Raw genomic sequence first — 21549 nt, 5'->3', positions numbered from 1 at the left:
ACGACATGATAAACTATGTCGTGGTACCACTAGTTACTGAACTAAACAAACAATTATAAATTTACAAGTTCAATTGGTTAGACAAAATTTCTAAAAACTATGTAAAATTGCCATTCATATTCCAAAAGTGTATTTTGACCAATTCACTGAAAAAAATTGAATGAAAACCTAATGAAAATTAATAGTGACTGTGACTGTAATTTCCCCTAATTTAAATATAAAACTTTGAATGAAAATATGACGATGAATTTATTAGTTAAAGCACCATGTCGCTTTTTACGAAGGATATTTGTTAGACATTCATAAATTTTATAAAATTATTTATAATTTTTTAAATAAAAATAAAATATTTATAATTATGATAATTTTCAATAATTTTATCGTAATATCCTTTTAAGTTAAATCATAACTTTGTTTTTTTTTAAGATGTTTTTTTTATGTCAGAAGATGTTTTCTATTTTTTTGTTATCCGCAATGATGAAGACAGTTAGTCAATATATTATATACGCTCTTCGCCTCATTGGTATATCATAGTTTTGTTCGGAGTAACCCAGAAAGATGCTCCTTTAAGGGACAAAAGATACTTCAAACTTGTAGTTTTTCACATAGATTAACGTAGTGTAGTCACTGTTAGTCCACAGCCTCATTTTGGTGCAAGTAGTGTTCATAGTTTATTTATACTACTAAGGAAAGGCTGAACAGCTTGTCTGATGACTTATTATATTGGAGAGACAAGAAGAGAGTGATAGAGATGACTACTGCTACCATGTATGCAATTCAAAGCAGCTGCTCCTCATGGAGGGCTTCTTCGTTTTCCCCGAACATCGATGTTCGTTCAAGAGCTTCACTCTTATCTTCCATCAGTTCAAAGGTAATGAAAGGAAACTATTGCTGTTCCATTTTTGAAATACAAGTTCAATGATGAGTTCATTCAGGCTGAGCTTAAAACTTATCCAGAGTGTGATTAAGTTTGTAATATACTACAGCTGTTCTGGAAAGAACTCAATCAAACTACAGTTTTGCATCATGTTCCCAAGACGATCAAGGAGGCTTCAGTGAGATTGCTGGATAGTTTTGTCTATTTGGCATTCGAGTTCCTTGATCAGACGTTGCTCCCATCACAGGTAAGTCATGTTTCATTCAAATGTCGGGGAAGAAAGGAAAAGGGACATGAAAGTTTTGTCCGAATGAAATGGTGAGGACTTGTATGTTTATCCATGTGCAGAGTAATTTTGCTCCAGTGGAAGAGATTGGAGAGGCTGTTCAGGTGACTGCTGGCTCCATTGATGGGAGAATCCCAGATGATTTTCCAGAGGGTGTTTACGTTAGAAATGGTATGTTATTCAGTTTTAGTCTCGGGTGAAAACCTCATCAGAAGATGTACCATCCTACTGTTGGATCATCTAATGGCAGAATATGGAACAAGAATAGTTTCTAATAAAGTAGATAATACAAATGATGTTTAAAGTTATGGGAAATAGAGACAAATGAAGAGTTTTCTTTACTATAAACGCCAAATACTAAATGAGCTCATTCTTGTTTGCTATAGCATAAACTCATTGCAAGATTCTCTCCTTACGCCTCCAAAAATTCCAAGTTGGCTACATTATATGCATATAAGTTTACATTTAGCTTGTCAGGTTTGTTGGCATGCTACGTTCACTTTTCATGTTTTCTTGTTCCTCTATTCGTCTTCTTTTAAATGTGATTCAAACTCCAATCTGGCTCGTTACAGCCTATGAGGCCAGCCGAGAGAACTTACAAGCAAGAATTGAGATAAGGGGTATTTGTTTTTAACTGGACGGCGATAATGAAAAGGTGAAACAGTGTATACAAAATAGGGGAACTATAAAAAAAAAAATAAAGAATTTCACATGCTGACAGGCTTACAATTTGCCTAATATTTATCATCGATGACCTTTTTATTTTAATCGTGGTAAAATGTAGATTGTCATTTTGCCAATGGGATAACTTGAAATTTGGAATCACAAGCATTTCCATACCATGCAAATATATGAAAATGATGTTACCACAAAACATACTGTTCCTCAGATCCATTTTCTTAAAATTAACACGTAAGATGAAGTTAACTTTAGTTGTGGTATAACTGGCAGACCAGTGCATGATATTGGCTTCGTTGCAGGACCTAATCCCCTGTTTGGAGGTTTAAAATCAACCAAGTCTATATTTGGAAAGTCTAGCCACACTTGGATAGAAGGAGAAGGCATGCTTCACGCCTTGTACTTCTCTAAAGACAGTGATGGAAGATGGAAGATTTCCTACAACAACAGACATGTCGAAACAGATACTTTCAAACACGAAAAGGATAGGAAGAAACCAGCATTTCTTCCTGCTATAGAAGGGGATTCTCCAGCTGTCCTGTTAGCTTATGTACTAAATTGGGTAGGCAAATCATGTCATTTGATGTCGTGGAAGTCTTAACTTTTCCCTCTTAATGTAGCTGATTGGTTGTCATTTCTGTTTTGCAGTTAAGATTTGGCTCCGTAAATAAGTATCTGAGCAACACCAGTGTTTTTGAGCACTCTGGAAAGTTCTATTCGGCTGCTGAGAACCACATACCTCAAGAAATTGACATTCTTACATTAGAAACCAGACGGAATTGGGATATAAACGGAGATTGGACAAGGCCGTTTACCAGTCACCCCAAGGTAGTTCCTATTACTAAACATTCATATGCTACTTTTTAACTGTTTGTTTAGTGCTTGAGCACTAACTTTTCAGAGACACAGAAAGCTCCAGGTACAGGAGAGCTCGTGATTATGGGCATTTATCCACAAAAACCTTACTTAGAGCTGGGAATAGTCTCAGGTAAAAGTTCAGGTCATTATCAGAAGCAAAAAAGAGTCGGTTTCCTGATCATTGGACTGTTTCGTTATGCTAATGCCCAAACCTCATAACTTTCTTCAGCTGATGGAAAGAAACTGCTTCATAGAGTGGATCTCAAATTAAACAGATGTTGCCTTTGCCATGAAATAGGGGTTACAAGAAGGTATCTTGTTTATTTGAAATTGTTTTGCTTGTCCGCGGGAGGCTCGAGGCAGAGTGTGGTACACAATTTTGCCTTCAGATTTTGATGCAGGGTCAATTTCTCAGGTACAATGTGATCATGGATTTTCCTCTGACCTTGGACATAAATCGACTCATAAGAGGAGGACCGTGAGTGTTCCTGGCCTTGATTTGTTATACTGTAAATATAGAATGAGCCATGTTGAGTCATCTCCTCACTTATTTTCTGGATGTAGGTTAATAAAATACAATAAGAAAGGATATGCTAGGATCGGAATAATGCCTCGTTATGGAGATGCAGATTCCGTCCACTGGTTTGAAGTGGAACCAAGTTGTACATTTCACATTATCAATTGCTATGAAGAGGATGATGAGGTGATAAGGAACAGAGACTAGGATATATATAGAAATTCTTGATAATGAAGTCTATTACCTTATCCGAATTTCCTGTTTGTTCGTGATGAGTGTACAGGTAATTGTCTTGGCGTGTAGATCTCGCAATTCAATCATACCAGGGCCTGACTTTGGTTGGAACAAATTTGAGTGGTATTCCAAAGGTTTCAAGCAGATAGGTGCACTCGAAGAAATTGATGAAGAATCAGAAGACGAGTCATTCCTTTCGCGTGTGTATGAGTGGAGACTAAATATGCTCACCGGAGAGGTGGCAGAGAAGAATCTCACAGGAGCTGAGTACTCTATGGATTTTCCAATAGCTAATGAAAAATACATTAGCAAGAAAAATAAGTTTGGCTACACACAGGTAGTCGACTCAGACGCGAGCTCCATGTCAGGTAATTACTTCATTTTCTCTAAATATTTCTATATTTGGAGTCATCATAACATGTAATAAGTTGTGAGTTTTGTCTCCAGGCATGGCAAAATATGGAGGGCTTGCAAAGCTTTATTTTGAAGAGATGGAGCTTGAAGAGTTGATAAAGGTTGAATATCACAAGTTTCCAGAGAACACCTTCTGTTCAGGGGCTGCTTTTGTGGCCAAATCTGGGGGTGTTGAAGAGGATGATGGTTGGATCATTACATATGTGCATAATGAAGACAGCAACTTATCTCAAGTAAGTTCTTCTGACAGAATAATCCCGTTCAGTGTTATTCTAGTTCTAATTTCTGAAGAAGTGCTAATGCTCAACATTATTCTTGTAGGTCTATATAGTTGATGCAAAGAATTTCTCACACGAGCCGGTTGCTAAAATTACGCTTCCAAGGAGAGTGCCTTATGGATTTCATGGAGCTTTTATGCCACTACATCCATGACGGTAGCCAACCCTGTGAAGCAATATGATGGGTCAAGAATCATTTTGATCCAACCGTTATGATGCCCTTCGATACACTGTACATAACTTTGTATGTGATATGGAAACCACATTGTAAAATGTATGACTTCTGTTAAAATACAAGTTAATAAAGACAAGTTGTAGTACTTGTGTGTAATAGTATAATGGTGAAAGTTAGTCCAACAGCAAATGCACATTCACTGCAAGGCCACGGCCAAACATCTTAAGGATCTTTGTGAAATAAACATCAAAACTGTAAAATTTTGGTTGACAGAAAATCTTCTAACGAGAGTACACAAAGTTTGGTTGAAAAGATGTCAATTGTCCTCAACAAGTAGAATTATCTTATTACAGAGAGCAATAGCTGCAGCTGTCCTTGTTTGTCTGTATGCAATATTCTATGGGGAATCCAATTTTTAATATTGGATTTTAATAATGAATAGTCAATGAAGAACCTACCCGGAAGCCGTGGCATGCCGTATAATAAGACTTTGATGTCTGTGGACAAAAGGGCTTATATTTTTCTACAAATTATCATTTCCCCACTTGAAAGTTACACTTTGGCTCCATGTTTCAAGCAGATTTTGAGTAAGCAGCAGTTGAAGATGCTCCTTGAAATAAATTAAGTTCTGATTTAGGATAGACAGAAAGATCCAATGAGAAAACCAAAGAATCAAACGCACGATGAGGACTAAGTTTGACTGAAACATATTTTCAGCCCAGGATCAAGAAATAGTTTGAGATAAGAAGCAGATGCCTGCAATTAGTTCTGTACAGCAAGCATAAGAAGCCCAGAAAATTCCCATACAAAGTTAAAGAAAAATAAATTGCTATCGGAATACCTCGATGAGTATATTGAAGGAGGTGATATCTGTTCTCTGCTTGTTCATATGTGTCAAAGCTCAACCACCATCCAGTCAGGGTGATATCGATCCACTTCATCCAAGCATGGCAGTTGTGCTGGTTGTTCTGTCAATTATGTTCTGCATAACTTTTCTCATTGTGGCTTATGCAAAGTTCTGTCAAAGACTTGAACCATATCATGCAAATGAAGTTCAAGAACCTGGTGGGATTGTCAGATCAGGATCTCGATTTTCTGGTATTGACAGAACGGTAATTGAGTCGCTTCCATTTTTCCGGTTTTCTTCACTGAGAGGATCAAAAGAAGGGCTGGAATGTGCAGTATGCTTGTCAAGGTTTGAGGATGCTGAAATCCTTCGTTTGCTGCCAAGGTGCCGCCACGCATTCCACATGAATTGCATCGATAAGTGGCTTGAAAACCATTCTAGCTGCCCACTCTGCAGGTACAAGTTTGATGTGGGAGACCTCAAAAGCTTGACATATACGAATAGCTTCAGAAATCCACAAACCTCGGTAGAGGAGCCTAATCTTGAGTTCTTCATCCAAAGAGAACCGAATCAAGAACGATCTTCAAGATTTAATATGGCAAACACCTTCCAGAAACTAGGAAGAGGGAAAAGAGAAGAGCCCTTGATTCAAGAATTTAGGAATGAGAACAGTGACAGGAAACTTGTGCATCATTTTAAGCACAGGATAATTGTCTCTGATGTCATCCATAAAAGCCGCTGGAGTGATGTGAATTCGTCAGACCTGATGTCTTTGAACTCTGAGATGCTGAATGTCATTTCGAGCAAAAGATTTTCCGCATTGGAGTACAGTAGTGGGAGGTTCACCAATGAACTTTCAGCAAAAGAACAAATCTTGAAGATCAAAGAAGATATGGAGAGGAAAAGATTGTATGAGGTCAAGGTCGGTAGAATTGAACATAGTTCAGCCACAACTTCTAGCTGCCCTAATGATTCAGACATTGATTTAGACCAAAGTACGATAGCTAGAACATTGGATCCGGCTCAGAAAAGATCGATGTCTGAAATTACAAACATTTCAAGATTCACAGAAAATGCAAGAAGCAGATTATCAACTCCAGCAAATATGGGTAAAGATGATTATGTTAGAAGGGTGTGGTTGCGTATTGCAAGGAGAACAATTCAGTGGTTTTCAGGTCGTGAAGCAAGTCATGAGGCTAGGAAACAGGCATTAATTGTCTGAATTCTGCATCTTTTGTTTCTGTAAACATGAAGTTCTACAAACAACAGGCTGTACTTACTCCATTAAACTAGCTTCATTCTATCAAGTTTCCGAAGGACATCTCTGGTAATTCTGTTAAATGGCCTCTGAATCTGATTTGCACAACTTTTTGAAAATTCCCCTTTCAAGTTTATCTTCAGTTAAAGGGTCAAAATTCTGAAACTTTCTAGTAATGAAAGAAGAAAAGCCAGATTACGTTTCTTGCTGCAGTGTGACAGGCAACCTTCACAAGCTTGAATCTCACAGATACAATTTCAGAAAAAGAAGAATCAACAGAAATCTGTGTCACATTATATCTGAGAACTTCTAGACTAAAAGCAGCTAAAACCTATGGTTTCAACATTATATTTGACTCATCATCTGCTTTCTTCCTGTAGGAGTTTCTTTCTTAATTGGTTGCGCAACGATCTGCATTTCTCTGTCGGCCTGATATCTCCACAATGTTAGCTCAAATTTCCACTATGTAAATCCTCAGTTACCTAGACCTACATAACTTGTGGCACGAGGTGGGAACCACAACTAGCTCATTCATTAACTTTTCTCTTATTTCATATCCTAGTACAAGTGGTAACCATGATCCGAGCTATCCACATCTGAGTTACTGCTGGTCTCCTGCTTGATTTTCATTTTCAATTCCTCAACACGGCTGACACTACTATGTGGGCTGTCATCTTTGATCTTTTTCTGTCTAACTTTCCTCCACTTGTGCTTGTTATACCAATGCCTAGTCAACATAAAACCAAGCCCGAAAAACACAAAGATTGTGCATCCTCCTCCAAATACTACTAGTTCCACCGTTACCCAACTTGTGCCCTTCTTTTCCGGCATGATTGTCCAAATGGCAGCTATATAAGCTGCAGTCATAAACAGTGTGGATAGCCACATCACTTTGTGCGTTGCTGTCAGTAGATTCATCATAGTTTTCCGTGTGAAAGGGATGATGCTCACCAGAACATTGACAACACCAATGGAAAGGAACAAGGCCACAATGTTGCAGACCAAGAACACCTTAAAAGCAGCACGGTCTCCCCGTAATGCTTTCCCTGTTTCTTGGCTGAATCCACCTGGAGGATTAATGCCTGCAGTAAAGGTCACCGTTGCAACCAGGACTGCGACAATGGTTACAGTTTTCCTTGCATTTCGCAACCCCTCATTCTGGAGTTCCAGCTTCTTTGCTCTGTGCCGGTTTTGCCTGTGATGACGGTGGCTTGGGGAGCAATGTTCAGAAGTTCTATTAGACCGAGACATTGATTTTCTTTGAATGTTTTCACTTAACATTCGGGACGTGGATACAGCCACTTGTTGGATGTGCGTCGATCCAGGAGATATTTGATCACATCTCTTAGCTCCTGCTTCCAATAGTGCTGGTGCAATAGCAAGAGCACCAGAGTTGCTTGCATCAGTTTCAACCACATCTAGAGCTGTGTATCCCTTTCTATTCAAAGAATTTACGTCAATTCCAATTTTAAGTATATATGTAACCATCTGAAAAGGAGAATTTAAGCAAGAAAAGGTTAGCTTTGAGGCATAAACCTAGGAAATTAACAGGCAAAGATCAACTGAGCAAATTAATAAGACTCACAGCAGTAAGTTTTGATGCAGTAGCCAAGTGCAGGATAGTGTTTCCATCATTATCTTGCATGTTCAGAAGTTTACTGGTGTTGATTGACTCAGTTAAGTACCTAACCACATCATACTGATTGTTCTTAACCGCGAGATGCAGAATTGTTTCCCCATTGTACGTTGTCGCCTCAGCAGAATCAAGACTGGCAAAAAGAATCTCATCGAGGATGTTGATTCGCCCTTTTATCGCAGCATAATGGAGCGGTATACGGCCTTCACCATCAGGTATCAAGCAGAGATCAGAATCCAACTTCATAAGTTCTCTTGTTATCTCTAATTGACCCTTGCTGCATGCTAGATGCAGAGGTGTGCAACCGTAGACATTCCTTTTCCAGGCGAAGTCGGCCCGTGCTTTCAGTATTTCCTTCACTATTTCTGCACAACATTGCTAGTAACATTATCGGAAAAAATAGTATGTGTTTATCTAAATTTTCTCATAGAATACAGCGTTTTGGAAACATGCAATAATGGGACATGCCGACATAGAGTTGATTACAACATGCAACTCTTTTCTTCGTTTCTTAATCAAGACCATCAATAACTAGGGCCTACATGCCGACAAGAATTGACTCCATTTCCTGTCTACCCTGCATGATCGTAAAGGGTATATTCATGTGAGAACTACTACTTTAAGCTCAAAACAACTGAATTCAACAGTGGAAAAACAAACGTAAATCTCTTCATCAAATTAAGCACAAAACTCCAAACTACATACTACGCCTATACATATATTTACCTGTATTGCCAGATGAAGCTGCAATATGAAGTGAAGTGTTTTCCATGTCCAATTCAAGCATCAGATATATTTACCTGTATAGCCAGATGAAGCTGCAACATGAAGTGAAGTGTTTTCCATGTCCAATTCAAGCATCAGCAATCTCGGAAAATTCAGCAACTCCTTAACCACGTCGGTCCTCCCCTTCTCACAGGCCGCAAATAGAACACTCTCCTCCCGACAGTTCACCTTATAAGCAACCGACGGGTCGGTTTCCAGCAACAATCTCACAATTTCCAGGTGCCCTTCTCTGCATGCTTCGTGCAAAGGCGTCTCCAGGTAAGCATTTTCCAGGGATACCATCTCAGGCCACTTCTCCACGATCTCCTTCGTTAATTCCAGGTGCCCAAATCTTGCAGCTACATGCAGTACTGTGTTGAGAGATCCAGTGACTCTCTGCCTGATGATACTGTCATCTTGCTCGACGAGTTTCCACAGGGCTTCAACGTCGCCACTGGTGACGGATTCTTGGAGCCGACGATCCATGATTGATGATGCAGCTACCCGTGTGAAGGGAATTCTCCGTGGCTTTTATGGCCAGATTAGTTGTGTATATTTCAAGCTGTGATGGTGTTTATATGTGAACGCTAGTGTGCATGATTTTCCACAAGGGATGAAACAACCAGGAAAGTTCCAAGAGAAAGCCATAAATCTCATAAACCCGAAAAGTAAGTACGTAGGTTTGTAAAGACTACATTTCAAAGTTGTAAAGATAGCATTGAATTTCTCCGACAATTTTATAGTGTGAAAATGAAAATTCTTAGTCACATCAATTTTAGTCCAATCTAATTCATTAATTACATTGTAATTATAAATTTAAAACACGCTTTTAGTCCAATCTGATCCATTAATTACATTGTAATTATAAATTTAAAACACACTTTGTACTCAAATATATTACACATGACATAAAACATTCGAACTCGAATTTAAATGGCTGAAATTTCCGAAATGATGTGGTGTCCTTTTTATGAATGCGTGCTACAATCAAACTCAGTTTCATTCTTTTTTATAGGGGAGAAAAATACATCTGGTTAATGAAAAATTTAAAGCAAGTTTGGCTTTTTATGTGATTAGTTTCAATATCAATTAACAAGTGGACTGGTCCCGCGTGCAATATGGACCTTTGAGTACTTATAATAAACATATCATACTTTCCCAATTTCAAAGTTATAGATTTTTTGCTCATCATTCCACCACCAACACTCAATTTAGCATTATAATAATTAATTCAAAAATATTCATGTGCATATATATATATATATATATATATATATGATGAACATCTAGAGCATGATTATTGATGAAGAGTAGTCTTACGACAATTTCTACCCAATTTCCTACTCCTCCATTTCTATCCAAAAATCAAGAAATATAGAATTATGTACGTACGTACTACGTACTAAGAAGACAAAAATTAAGAAAACGATGTAAGGTTCAAGTGTAATTATTAAAATCCGAAACCCATAAAGTCTTCTCGAAATTTCTATTAAGAATTTATATATGAGTCATGACATGAGGCCTGACGAACTTGTGTTGGTCGTCATGGTTCACGACCTAATTCATTTTTGATTTAACCACATTTTTATCATTATTAATTTCTACAAATTTGGAACTTAGTGTATTACGGGAAAATTATTATTTAAATTAATCGCATAATATAAGTAATATATTTGCACATGTATTATATGATTGATTATTTTTATTGAATTATACATTAATTATAAGATAAATATATTATACTTGACATATCATTGATACAAACTTAATCAAATTCGGCGTATGTTGGAATTTTGGCTATGGGGTGAGAAAAGGGCCGAGCACGTACCGCCAGCTCAGCTGCACTTTCTTGTAATTACTTATTATTATGTTTTGATTAATGAGGTCTAATAAACTAATATTTTAAAGTCCGCACAATTCACATGCACCATTTCAACTTCACATTTTCGTACATACAAATTTACTTTATTACTATTACCTTGAGAAAAATAAAGAAATAAACAATAATAATAAATTAAAACTAAAAAATAAACTAAATTATTCAATATTTGATTGAAGTCGATATTTGAACTCACTTTATCAAATTTATAAAATTAAATGTGAATAATATTTTGAACTCAATTTAAACTTGATTTGATTATTTTATTAGTACAAAAATAATAAAGTATATTTAAAATTATTAAATTATTAGAGCCCAACTCGCATTTGATAATCAATGTAAACTCAAATGTATTTTTTAAAATTTAATAATAATTTAAATAAATTTGAATAATGATGTGTTTGATTCAATTCGACTTGGAACGGTCTCTTTCTGCCAAACATCAGCTCTATGGTGGGCCTTAAGACTTTTCTCCCATCCATTTGTAAAGTAATTTGGGCCTGTAAGCTTATGGGCTTAGATTCAGCAAATACCCGAACGAAACCCAGATCCAGTAGCTCCAACTCATTTGCCCTGTTTTTTCAATCAGAAAAAACAATATGACCGGAAATTTCTAAATATGAGAAACATATATTGATTAGGTCAGATTACCAGAAAAATATAGATTTATTCTCCTACACACTAAATTACTACGACTTAAATATTATAATAAATAAATACTAATTATTATGTAAGGTCAAATAAAATGGACGATTTTATTATGATTAAAATATTTGCCATAATTCTAACCTGCAAAAATATTTTTGCCTTATTTCAGAAAGAACCATTAATAATCATTGTTCAATTATTGTTAATTATTATTCATCATAATTTTTAAATTAGAATTATAATAATTAATTATTGTAAAAATCATATTTATTTGAGTGGTGCAGTTAGAAAACTAAAGCACTATTGTAACCTATATATAATTTCAAAATCATCACCATGGAGCGTGCCAGGATAAACCGATACACAATATCTTTGGCAGCTATACAAGTTCCTGATTCGATAAAAAAATCGTGGAAGTTAGGATAACGAGTCCAATTGGTTCGGGACGACATTTGGCAAAACCTCCAAGTGTACTGGGACACCGACGAGTTCAAGGCAAAATCAGCAAGAATAAGACTAATTTGGTGGCCAACTCTGTAGCTACTAGCATTGTCTACGGTGGTGAGTCCTCCTAATTGGCATGCATAAAAGAAAACTCGTAAGTAAATTTTAAAGTTTACATTTTTAATTATTTTTATTAATGTTGTAAATTGATAAAATTTCTTACTTATTCAAATATCTGCACAGGAGGCCCAACCCTGTCGTCCGCCTCACAGTGTGGAGGTATTCGCTGACTACTATAAAAAGAAAACGGACGACACCTGAAGCAGAAAAGCGAGCTGAGGAGGTCATGGTAAGTTTTTTAATATTTCTTTTATAAATTAGTTATTAATAATAAATTTTGATTAGTTATTACTATATTTTATTATTTATTGACTAATAAATTTTATTTAATTATTTTCAGAAAACTTATCAGAAATTACTTGAGGAGCGTGCCTCTCAGCCCACGCCAGGGGAGGCGGCCTCAATAGTGCCTCAGTAGTTCAAGAGGACCAATTGTGGGCTGAGGCTGCCGTCGGGAGAAAGCGGGGCCAAATCTTTGGCACAAATGCATTGATGTCAAATGCCGCCTAACCATGAACAACAACTGCCCGACCATCTTCATCCACTGTTGTTCCGTCGCTGACTAATACCAAACTTGACAAATAATATTGGTCTTGAGTGCATTGTGCGTCAAAATAGGGATGCCACAGATATTCCCGAAGTGAAGCCTACGACTGACGCCCCTATCAAGGGAGCAACGTAGTTGGCCATTGAGGGTGCTACAGAACCTGAGCTTTCCGACCAGCCAAAAGCATTAGATTAGAATTAAAAAGATTTATTAAAAAATATTATATAAAACATAGCAAATATTTGAGACGAATTTTGGGATGAAAACTGTCGGAAATATTTGGGATGAATTTTGGGACGATAGTCATCGCAAATTACGTTTGAATAATTTGGAACAAAAATTGTGATCAATTCGGTCCCGAATTCCATCCCAAATTCATTGCAATTTTAAAATAATTTGGGACGACTTTCCCACGATATTTCCAACAATAAAAGATACATCACAATTTTTTCGATTAATTTACCAGCAAATTGATGGCAATATATAAAATCTCCTAAAAAAAAAGTTCATTGAAATTTTTTTATTTTTTATCCTAACATCCGTCCCAAAAATCGTCCAAGAAAATACTAATTTTTTGTCCCATAGATGAATTTTTCAATGACATTAACAAACCATCACAAATATCTCGATGGATATTCATTTTGTCGGAAATATCATCAGAAGTACTTTTTGAAGTACCTTTTCCACACGATTTTTTATTTCAAAAATCATCGAAAACCTTATTAAAAACGAAATTTCATCGAAAATTCGGTCTCTAAAAGGGGCTTCTATTTTTTTGATAGCGAGAGAGTTGGGTATAAGTGTCTACCAACACTGGAAAGTAATTAATATTGGCAATGGGGACTTATATCTGCACTGAATTTTGAGTGGTCCCATATAAATTAAGTGTACACTAAATATTGTAGCTAACTTATAATAATGACGCATATATGCACCTCATCTCCTCATAGCTTTTATATGTCAATATAAATTTTTGGCAGCTCACACCCTAATACTTTAAATATAATTAATTAAGTAGGAAATAATTAGTGTGGTGATCAGTAATTACTAATTAATTGCATATTTTCATATTAATTGATGAATGAATTAGTAATGGTATATATATGGCTAGTTGAAGTTACTACGTGCAACATTTATTCATTTATTGCTAGCTAACTAATAATCCAGCCACCAAATTAAATTACCTTTCTGTTTCTAATTTAATTGCTTTCCTCCTCTTGGTGATGAGAACAAGACCACTCACCAATCATGAGGGCAAAATTGTAATTCTAATCTCGTAAATATAAGAAAATAGTAATTTTAGTTCTGTACCAGTCGTTAATTTAGTAATTTTTATCTTGTCATTTTATAAATTTTGCGACTCTGAAGATAAAAATGATTGAAAGTTGAATATGTGACAATCTTGTCATGTTGTTTGCACTTTTCCAGCCATTTTTTTAATGTGTATAAAATATTTTCATAACTATACACATGTAAGTAATTAATGTGAATATATATATATATTAATTTATAATAAAAATTTAATGTATACAATATCATCCCCTAGTGATGCTTAAATAGAAAGAAGAAGAAAAAATGCAATACTTCCACATGTGTATATTAAAAAAAATTATTCAAATTATGTTCGATCGAATTAAATTAATCACAAAGTGTGATTAATCACTTTCTTGAACTCTATAATAATTATATAATAAGTATATTATACTTATTATATAATTGATTCACGTCCGATCAAATCAGGTTTAAATTAGAAATCTCCTATATAACCACTATATGATCTAATTCAAATCAGGTTTAAATTAGAAATCTCCTATATAACCACTATATCATCTAATTCAACCACGGCCACTCTGCTATATATTTCATGTTTCATCTTTCAGTAATGGAACACTATAACAAGAGAACTCTACGCAATTTCATTGAAGAGAATACCAAGACAATGCAATCTCCACCCCGCATCTCCTACAAATCCCTCCCACAAATCTACGATCACCACCACGACAATGTCCTCTACAGCCCCTCAAGATCCTCCACCAACAGCACCAACGTCTACCCCGCCGTGCTTCCACCTCCCAGCCCCGACTCCCCCTGGACCCTCTCCCCCCACCACACCCCCTCCCCCGCCCTCCTCTACCACTGCATTGCCTCTCTCCACCGCCAGGATGGCACCATTTTCTCCATCGCCGCCGCTAAAGGCTTGGTCTTCACCGGCTCCGAGAGCTCCCGCATTCGTGCCTGGCGGCAGCCTGACTGCACTGAGAGGGGTTATTTCAAGGCCACTTGTGGCGAAGTCCGTACAATCTTGGCTCACGGGAGCACCCTTTTCACTTCTCATAAAGACTGTAAAGTTCGTATCTGGAACATAACCGCCGCCACGGAGAATTTTCAGGCGAAGAAGATCACCACTTTGCCCAAAAACAGGTCGATTTTCATGTTCCCTAGAACGACTAGCGCTAAACATAGAGATTGCATTTCTTGCATGGCGTATAACCATGCGGAAGGGCTGTTATACACAGGATCGTGGGATCGAACAGTTAGAGTGTGGAGGGTCTCTGACAATCGATGCGTCGACACGTTTACGGCCCACGAGGATAACATAAACGCCGTGGTGGTGAACCAGGACGACGGATGTGTCTTCACGTGCTCCTCAGACGGCTCCGTGAAAATCTGGAGGAGGGTATACGGGCAGAGCTCGCACACACTGACAATGACGCTCAAATTCCAGCCGTCGCCGGTGAACGCATTGGCCTTAAGCTCATCAACGAACTCATGCTTCCTCTACTCGGGTTCTTCGGATGGATTCATCAATTTCTGGGAGAAGGAAAAAATGTCTGGAAGATTCAATCATGGAGGGTTCTTACAGGGGCACAGATTCGCAGTTCTTTGTCTCGTTGCGATAGAGAAACTGGTGTTCAGCGGATCAGAGGACACGACGATCAGGGTGTGGAGAAGAGAGGAAGGGAGCTGTTTCCATGAGTGCTTGGCGGTGTTGGATGCTCACAGGGGGCCTGTCAAGTGCTTGGCTGCTTCCCTGGAGATCGAAAAAGTAGTTGTAATGGGGTTCTTGGTTTACAGCGCTGGATTGGATCAGACATTTAAGGTGTGGAGGATTAAGATTTTGCCGGAAGAGAAGGAGTGCACGCAGGGCGCCATGGAACCTATAGATACAACGGTGAAGATTACGGAGTATGAAACCAGCCCTGTGTTGTCTCCTTCATGGGTGGAGAAGAAGTTGCAAGGTGATAATCCTTTTCATTAACTAATCAATTAGTCCCACACCTTTAGTATAATTATAAGGATTAATAGGGTTCAAATTCCGAGCTGGAACCAATACTATTTCCAATTGAATTTTCTATTTCAAATCTTTTATTTTATTTAACATATATATGTCACCTGTATAAGAATCGTGATGTCATGTGTTTTATTTAAAGAAAATAAACATTTATGTACATGACGTGTATATGTTAAATAAATTAAAAAATACAATAAAATTTGATATAGAGAATTCAATTCGATGACAAATATTGTAACTCGAATCAAATTCAGCCATACTGAAACCAATTAAATGATTAGTATTTTATTATATTTATGTGTATGAGTACATTCAAATTTGATTTGGTATATAAATAACACTTGTTGAGTTAATATTTGAAAAGAGGAAACTTGATTTCTGTCCTTTTTTTTAACAAATTAATCACAATTATATTATAAAATTCAATATTACCAACTCTGTTAATCAACATATATATCAATTATCACCATTAGCAACTATCATTAATTATCACCATTGTAGTAGATAACCAACTGTTATTAAAATAAACTAACTTGCTTATATATACATAACTAGAATTTCACTACAAAAAAAATTAATTTTTTATTATATTATAAATGACCACAACTTAAAAACTATAATAAATTTATACTACTAACCACGACTAAATAAAATTAATATGAAAACTTAACATTTTAACATAATTAATTAATATTTGTCATGACTTTTAGATATGAACAAAGCATTTATCAGAATTTTAATTATTATAAATATTAATCCTAGTTAATTTTTTTTATCATAAAAAATTATATTTCTTTTAGCGTTTAAACTCATAATATTCCATGACATCATAATGATCAACTGGTGCAACTAAATTAGACGGAATTGGAAGCCATATTCCATTGATTGAAAGTATAGACAAAATTTGACAGAACAAAATCATGGATAATAGACATATACTAATACTAAAAAACAATGACTATTTACTATATAATTTTATCAATTAAGAATTAAAAATTGTGCCATGGTTAAGAACCATAATAAAAATATTTGTCATGATTTTCAGTCATGACAAATATTTTAGCCACACTCGCAGATACAACGGTCAACAACCATACATAACCGTGGTTAATGATTATTTGCTATGATTTTTTAATTTTTCATCATAACAATTAACCATAATTAAATATTATATCTTTTGTAGTGTAGTCTGGTTTACATCATATGTCACACATCAAAGTGGGGTGCATTCAGACCGAACCTACACTGCATTTATGATATGACGCGCATCCCATATGCATAGATCATAATTAGAGATGAAGTATGTAAGAGAAGGAGGGGTGTGCTATAATAATAATAATAATAATAATAATAATAATATTATTGTTATTATTATTGGTGATCATAATTGAAGTAGGTGGGCAGGGGTCGTGGAGCTACCTATCTACCAAATGCTGAAATTAATTAAAGATTGGTATTACTTATTAGTGCTCCAACAACATCACATTCATCACACTAACACTAACATGCCCACAACCAATTAAAAGCGCCGCCTAACAAACAGTTGTATTGTCCTTCTTCAAATTAATGAACATATGTACACGATGTGTATGTAAGTCGCTTTTATGGTATTGCTACCTACGTACTCACATCCTCCATTCATATAATGTATTAATTTCAACACCTCGCACCCCATCTACTCAATTTTCTACCATCAATTTTATTAAATGGGGTTTTAATCTTTTTATTAATTTTCCTACCCACTCTACCTTCGATCATCATGCAGAATTAATTGCCCCAAGGACAACACTGTACATCTATATTAATGTTAAAGAAAACAAAAAAAGAACCCTCCTCTTTCATAGACGGCCGTTAATGGCTCCGCCATACCAATTTGTTATGCAGGTAAAAACGTCACTCAACAGATGTAATAATTAACTTATTTTTGTTTTAGTTTATATATTTTACTCTTACTTATAATATATTTAAAAACGTGAAAGATGGTTTATTATATGCTCACAAGAAACACACTACAATAGCTAGTCCACTAAAAAGATTCATCTCCAGACAATGGAACGTGGGACCTAACAATAAAGAAGTTCTCGTATATGAACCCAGCTACCCCACCCCCAATCAGCGGCCCAACCCAATAAACCCAATGATCGGTCCAATCTCTGCTCACCAGAGCCGGCCCAAAAGACCTTGCTGGATTCATCGACGCTCCAGAAAATGGGCCACCTGCCATGATATTTGCCCCAACAACAAGCCCAGTTAGGAGTGGGCCCAGCCCATCAAGGTTGCCCTTCTTGGGGTCCACTATTGTCGCATAGACAGTGAAGAGCAGTGAAAATGTCAACACAATCTCCATTATTACTCCTTGTGCGTATCCCACTGTACTTGCCAGTGAATGTATTGGTGTAGTCTGCAATTTTATTTTATTTTTTAAAGATTGTGATATAATTTTAATTAAAATAGTAAGTAATATATGGATAATAAAAAAAAACTTACCAAACCTCCGGTGACATAGCTGAGCAGAGCACATGCGGCCACAGAAGCAAGCAACTGATCAATCCAATAGAGTATTGACCTGATCACCGTGATGTGACCACCGGCACAAAGGCCGATGGTGACAGCGGGATTGAGGTGGCCGCCGGAGATACGGAAGCCGGCGGAGATCATCACCGCCACCACCAACGCATGTGCCATGGCCACAAAGAACAGCCCCACCAATGCATTTCCATTCAGCTTGTCTGTCCTCCAGTATTATGAATAAACAATTCAATTAATATGATTGAAACAAGAACGTACGTGTGAATTATGTCGGAAAGTACTCACCCGAGGCCATGGCGGCGCCAACACCGGCGAAGACGAAAAGGAAGGTGGAGATGAACTCGACAACAAGGGCTTGGAGGCAGTCCGGCAGGAAGGCCTCCCGGAGGCTGCCCAACGCAATCTTGGCCATCCAAATTAATTGTAGTAAAAGGAGTGATGTTAAGGAAATTAAATTTATTGGTAATTTAGAAATGAGAAAATGTGTGGAATTATTAGTACTTGCAAGCACCAATTAGGGTAGACATATATATATATAGTGTAGATGGATGAGTGGTGGGATTGGTCTCCCCATGCATTTGATTTATAGGGCATATGCACGCATGAATATGAGTTGTTAATTCAGAAAAAAGTGAGATTCCATTGGTCTTGACAAACAAGGAAAAATAATTATTTGATTGTACAAGAATAGAGATCCAATGATATATAGTAGGGTTGTGGGAGATAACATGCAAGAATTATTGAGAAGGTGTAGTTACGAATATGACCATTGATTTATAATGTAATCTTGAGGTTCCTTTGTAGGTGATGTGTAACAAACTAGCAATTGGGTAGGAAATAATAAAATCCCATCTAATTTTATCTGATGGGTTGAAATTATAAGGTCTTTTTGTGATTTTTGAATCAAAAGAATTAATCCTAAAATTTACAAAAAAAAAAAAAAGAAAAACGTAAGAGGTGTTACGATAACCCTCAACGAAAATACACAAATAATCGATTTTATGGATAGTGTAAAGCTCAACAAATCAGTTAAATAAGTAATTAAGTCACTGTGCAAAATATACCAAAATTATATAAATTATGACTATTTATAAGTACTCAATTGTCAATTTTTGGGGCTCCTTAATGCTACGACATCTCATTTAATCAAAGGTTCAAATGTGGGTAATCGGATCAAACAAGCCAAAGAACGACCTGATTGGAGTAAAAAACATAAACCTCGACCTTTTTTCGATATTTTTAGTACATTTAAGGGCAAAAATGGCAATCTACGATTTTCACCCGCATTGGTATTTAAAAATTTAAGTCGTTAATATAATATATGTCAACTCAACTTTTCTTTTTATTTCTGAAAATGCACAGTATTTTGTATTGCAATATCTATAGTTAATAAAAAAACCTATATAAAAGCATAAAAATAACTAGAAAAAATAGTTGAATAATGAAATCAGGGGCTAGCTTTTGATCTTTTTTTATCCACCACAGACTAAAAGCTGAGCTTGAATAATTTGGTGTGTGTAATGAATGTGTTTGTTTGGTGTTTGTCTTCTTCATATGATTTTAATCTTTTGTGTTGTGGTGATGTGAATTTACAGGCATGCAGATTTTGATCATTGGTGCAAAAAGAAGACATCTTTATTTGTATATGCCAATATTATTAATTGTAGCTGTCAAATTGAAAGCAATGGTTTCGTTGACTCAAACTCAGGCTTTGTTTTGTATCTTTCCCATTGGGTTAATTGATGGTATTTAACTATGTTCTTGTTGAATAATACTGAATTCTTGTGGGATATATATCAAGTATTACACTACACACCACCTCCACCTAGAGTCGTATGTTGACTTAAATTTATTGTGATTATTTAAGGGATAATTACACTCCCATTTTCTTGGAGTTTTCTGTAATTATATATAAATTATTTATAAATTGAGAAATTATATCTAACACTCTTAATGTTTGTTTGTACATAAATTAGTTAAAATTCATTGAATTTGTTAATATTAACAACAAAATAAAAAAAATTATATTTACCTCCAATTGATTCATTACTAATTTACTGTAGGTTAAATAAATCTTTTTATAATCAAATTACCATCATACGTCTTTATGTGTTAATGCATGTGATGAGGTATATCTTCACCATTATAAGGATAGTATAGTCGGGAAAAAATTGTTTGACCTGCACTAAGTCAGTAATAAATCAATTGAGGGTAAATATTACTTTTTATTAAGTTTTTTTTATTTTTTGTTAATATCAGCAAATTCAGTGAATTTTAATTAATGAAGGGATTTAATTGTTGGATGGAAGTAAACCTTAAAAGTGTTAGATGTAAATTCTTAAATCATAGGGAGTTTATGCGTGATTACACCAAAACTCAAGGGATGTGAGTATAATTATCTCTTATTTTAATTAATAGAATCTTACAATTAAGAGATTTTTTTTTATTTAAGTTAGTTGAGATACTATTTGACACGTAACAGGTCTAGCAGCACCACAATAGTCAAAAGATATTTAATGAAATTCTAAAACTAAAAAGGGATTGTCCTATAAAACAGGGATTAAAATTTTGATACTTAAATCAGTAATTGATTAACTGAAGAGATACTTGGAAAACTTGAAATAAAGTAAGAATAATGATGTAACAATCAATGTGAATTAGTGCAATACTGGAGTTTGAGAAGAAAATATGAGTGTGGAGTGCGAAATTGTGCCGGAAACTTGCTGCAAATCGAGAGAAAGACTATGTGAGAGTAAGTGATACAAGTTACCGTTATGGTCGTAGGGTAGCCTCTATTTATAGGCCGACTGGAAGTTATAAAAATAGTTGCAACTAAGTTATATCATTTAAAAGTTGCTTGAGTTAGCTTACTAACCAAAAACAAATAAAAATAATTATAATTTGGACTTTTCTGGATGGAGATATGACGGTTTGAATGAGTCATGACCAATCAACCCGAGTTTTGTAGAGTCTGTTTTACCTGTTGTTGCCAAGTTAGCCCCTACGAATCTACGGCAACTTCATTGAAAAAATGTCAGTATGATGTGTCCCAAGATATTAAGAACACGTGTGCCGTGAAATCCCAATTATCCGTTGAGTCATCTTTTTGTATTGAACTTGTTTTTGTGCCTACCAAACTAATACGAATACATGAACTATATGTTTATTACCTTGCTCATAGTCATCAAGGTCAATTCTGTTAGGCTGATCAGTGGGAACTACGTTCTTTATTTTGGGTCCAAAAGAAAAAATGAAATATAGGTATCA

General features: G+C 35.8%; 5 protein-coding genes and 1 long non-coding RNA gene across 6 annotated transcripts; 4 read left to right on the top strand and 2 right to left on the bottom strand.

Moving 5' to 3' along the window:
- Nucleotides 1–617: 617 nt before the first annotated feature.
- LOC105165060 (carotenoid 9,10(9',10')-cleavage dioxygenase 1-like) lies at nt 618–4462 on the top strand. The gene is made up of 12 exons (XM_011083936.3): nt 618–871; nt 987–1124; nt 1226–1334; nt 2144–2403; nt 2490–2669; nt 2751–2829; nt 2929–3010; nt 3115–3177; nt 3264–3402; nt 3500–3818; nt 3898–4097; nt 4186–4462. The coding sequence occupies exons 1-12, from the start codon at nt 752–754 to the stop codon at nt 4294–4296; spliced, it is 1800 nt and encodes a 599-aa protein (XP_011082238.1). The 5' UTR covers nt 618–751; the 3' UTR covers nt 4297–4462.
- Nucleotides 4463–4593: 131 nt separating this feature from the next.
- Nucleotides 4594–6495, top strand: LOC105164748 (E3 ubiquitin-protein ligase ATL42). The gene has a single exon (XM_011083497.3). It carries the CDS (start codon nt 5163–5165, stop codon nt 6384–6386), a length of 1224 nt encoding a protein of 407 aa, XP_011081799.1. The 5' UTR covers nt 4594–5162; the 3' UTR covers nt 6387–6495.
- A 103-nt stretch (nt 6496–6598) lies between these two features.
- LOC105165062 (uncharacterized) lies at nt 6599–9595 on the bottom strand. Its single transcript, XM_020694655.2, has 3 exons — nt 8859–9595; nt 8008–8423; nt 6599–7910 (listed from the first exon to the last, which is right to left on the bottom strand). The coding sequence occupies exons 1-3, from the start codon at nt 9307–9309 to the stop codon at nt 6981–6983; spliced, it is 1797 nt and encodes a 598-aa protein (XP_020550314.1). The 5' UTR covers nt 9310–9595; the 3' UTR covers nt 6599–6980.
- Nucleotides 7710–8846, top strand: LOC148787674 (uncharacterized). The gene is made up of 3 exons (XR_016065985.1): nt 7710–7850; nt 8149–8273; nt 8353–8846. It is a non-coding gene; the product is annotated as an uncharacterized LOC148787674 (long non-coding RNA).
- Nucleotides 9596–14199: 4604 nt separating the features above from the next.
- Nucleotides 14200–15910, top strand: LOC105164749 (protein JINGUBANG). Its single transcript, XM_011083498.3, has one exon. It carries the CDS (start codon nt 14326–14328, stop codon nt 15718–15720), a length of 1395 nt encoding a protein of 464 aa, XP_011081800.2. The 5' UTR covers nt 14200–14325; the 3' UTR covers nt 15721–15910.
- A 1804-nt stretch (nt 15911–17714) lies between these two features.
- Nucleotides 17715–18846, bottom strand: LOC105164750 (aquaporin TIP4-1). Its single transcript, XM_011083499.3, has 3 exons — nt 18568–18846; nt 18241–18482; nt 17715–18154 (listed from the first exon to the last, which is right to left on the bottom strand). Exons 1-3 carry the CDS (start codon nt 18692–18694, stop codon nt 17780–17782), a joined length of 744 nt encoding a protein of 247 aa, XP_011081801.1. The 5' UTR covers nt 18695–18846; the 3' UTR covers nt 17715–17779.
- Between the last annotated feature and the right edge of the window lie 2703 nt (nt 18847–21549).

Source organism: Sesamum indicum, linkage group LG6 (genome assembly GCF_026168435.1).
Source record: "Sesamum indicum cultivar Baizhima isolate 11 linkage group LG6, ASM2616843v1, whole genome shotgun sequence".
Taxonomy (NCBI): Eukaryota; Viridiplantae; Streptophyta; class Magnoliopsida; order Lamiales; family Pedaliaceae; genus Sesamum; species Sesamum indicum.
This window is presented reverse-complemented; position numbering and strand designations above follow the sequence as displayed.

Coding starts and splice junctions, on each gene's coding strand:
- LOC105165060 (XM_011083936.3), top strand. CDS start 752: ATGACTACTGCTACCATGTATGCAATTCAAAGCAGCTGCTCCTCATGG. Junction 3,403..3,499: donor GCTATGAAGAGGATGATGAG/GTGATAAGGAAC, acceptor ATGAGTGTACAG/GTAATTGTCTTGGCGTGTAG. Junction 3,819..3,897: donor AGACGCGAGCTCCATGTCAG/GTAATTACTTCA, acceptor TTTTGTCTCCAG/GCATGGCAAAATATGGAGGG.
- LOC105164748 (XM_011083497.3), top strand. CDS start 5,163: ATGAGTATATTGAAGGAGGTGATATCTGTTCTCTGCTTGTTCATATGT.
- LOC105165062 (XM_020694655.2), bottom strand. CDS start 9,309: ATGGATCGTCGGCTCCAAGAATCCGTCACCAGTGGCGACGTTGAAGCC. Junction 8,424..8,858: donor AGCTTCATCTGGCTATACAG/GTAAATATATCT, acceptor AATGTTGTGCAG/AAATAGTGAAGGAAATACTG. Junction 7,911..8,007: donor CTGCATCAAAACTTACTGCT/GTGAGTCTTATT, acceptor TCTCCTTTTCAG/ATGGTTACATATATACTTAA.
- LOC105164749 (XM_011083498.3), top strand. CDS start 14,326: ATGTTTCATCTTTCAGTAATGGAACACTATAACAAGAGAACTCTACGC.
- LOC105164750 (XM_011083499.3), bottom strand. CDS start 18,694: ATGGCCAAGATTGCGTTGGGCAGCCTCCGGGAGGCCTTCCTGCCGGAC. Junction 18,483..18,567: donor TGGCGCCGCCATGGCCTCGG/GTGAGTACTTTC, acceptor ACTGGAGGACAG/ACAAGCTGAATGGAAATGCA. Junction 18,155..18,240: donor GCTATGTCACCGGAGGTTTG/GTAAGTTTTTTT, acceptor ATAAAATTGCAG/ACTACACCAATACATTCACT.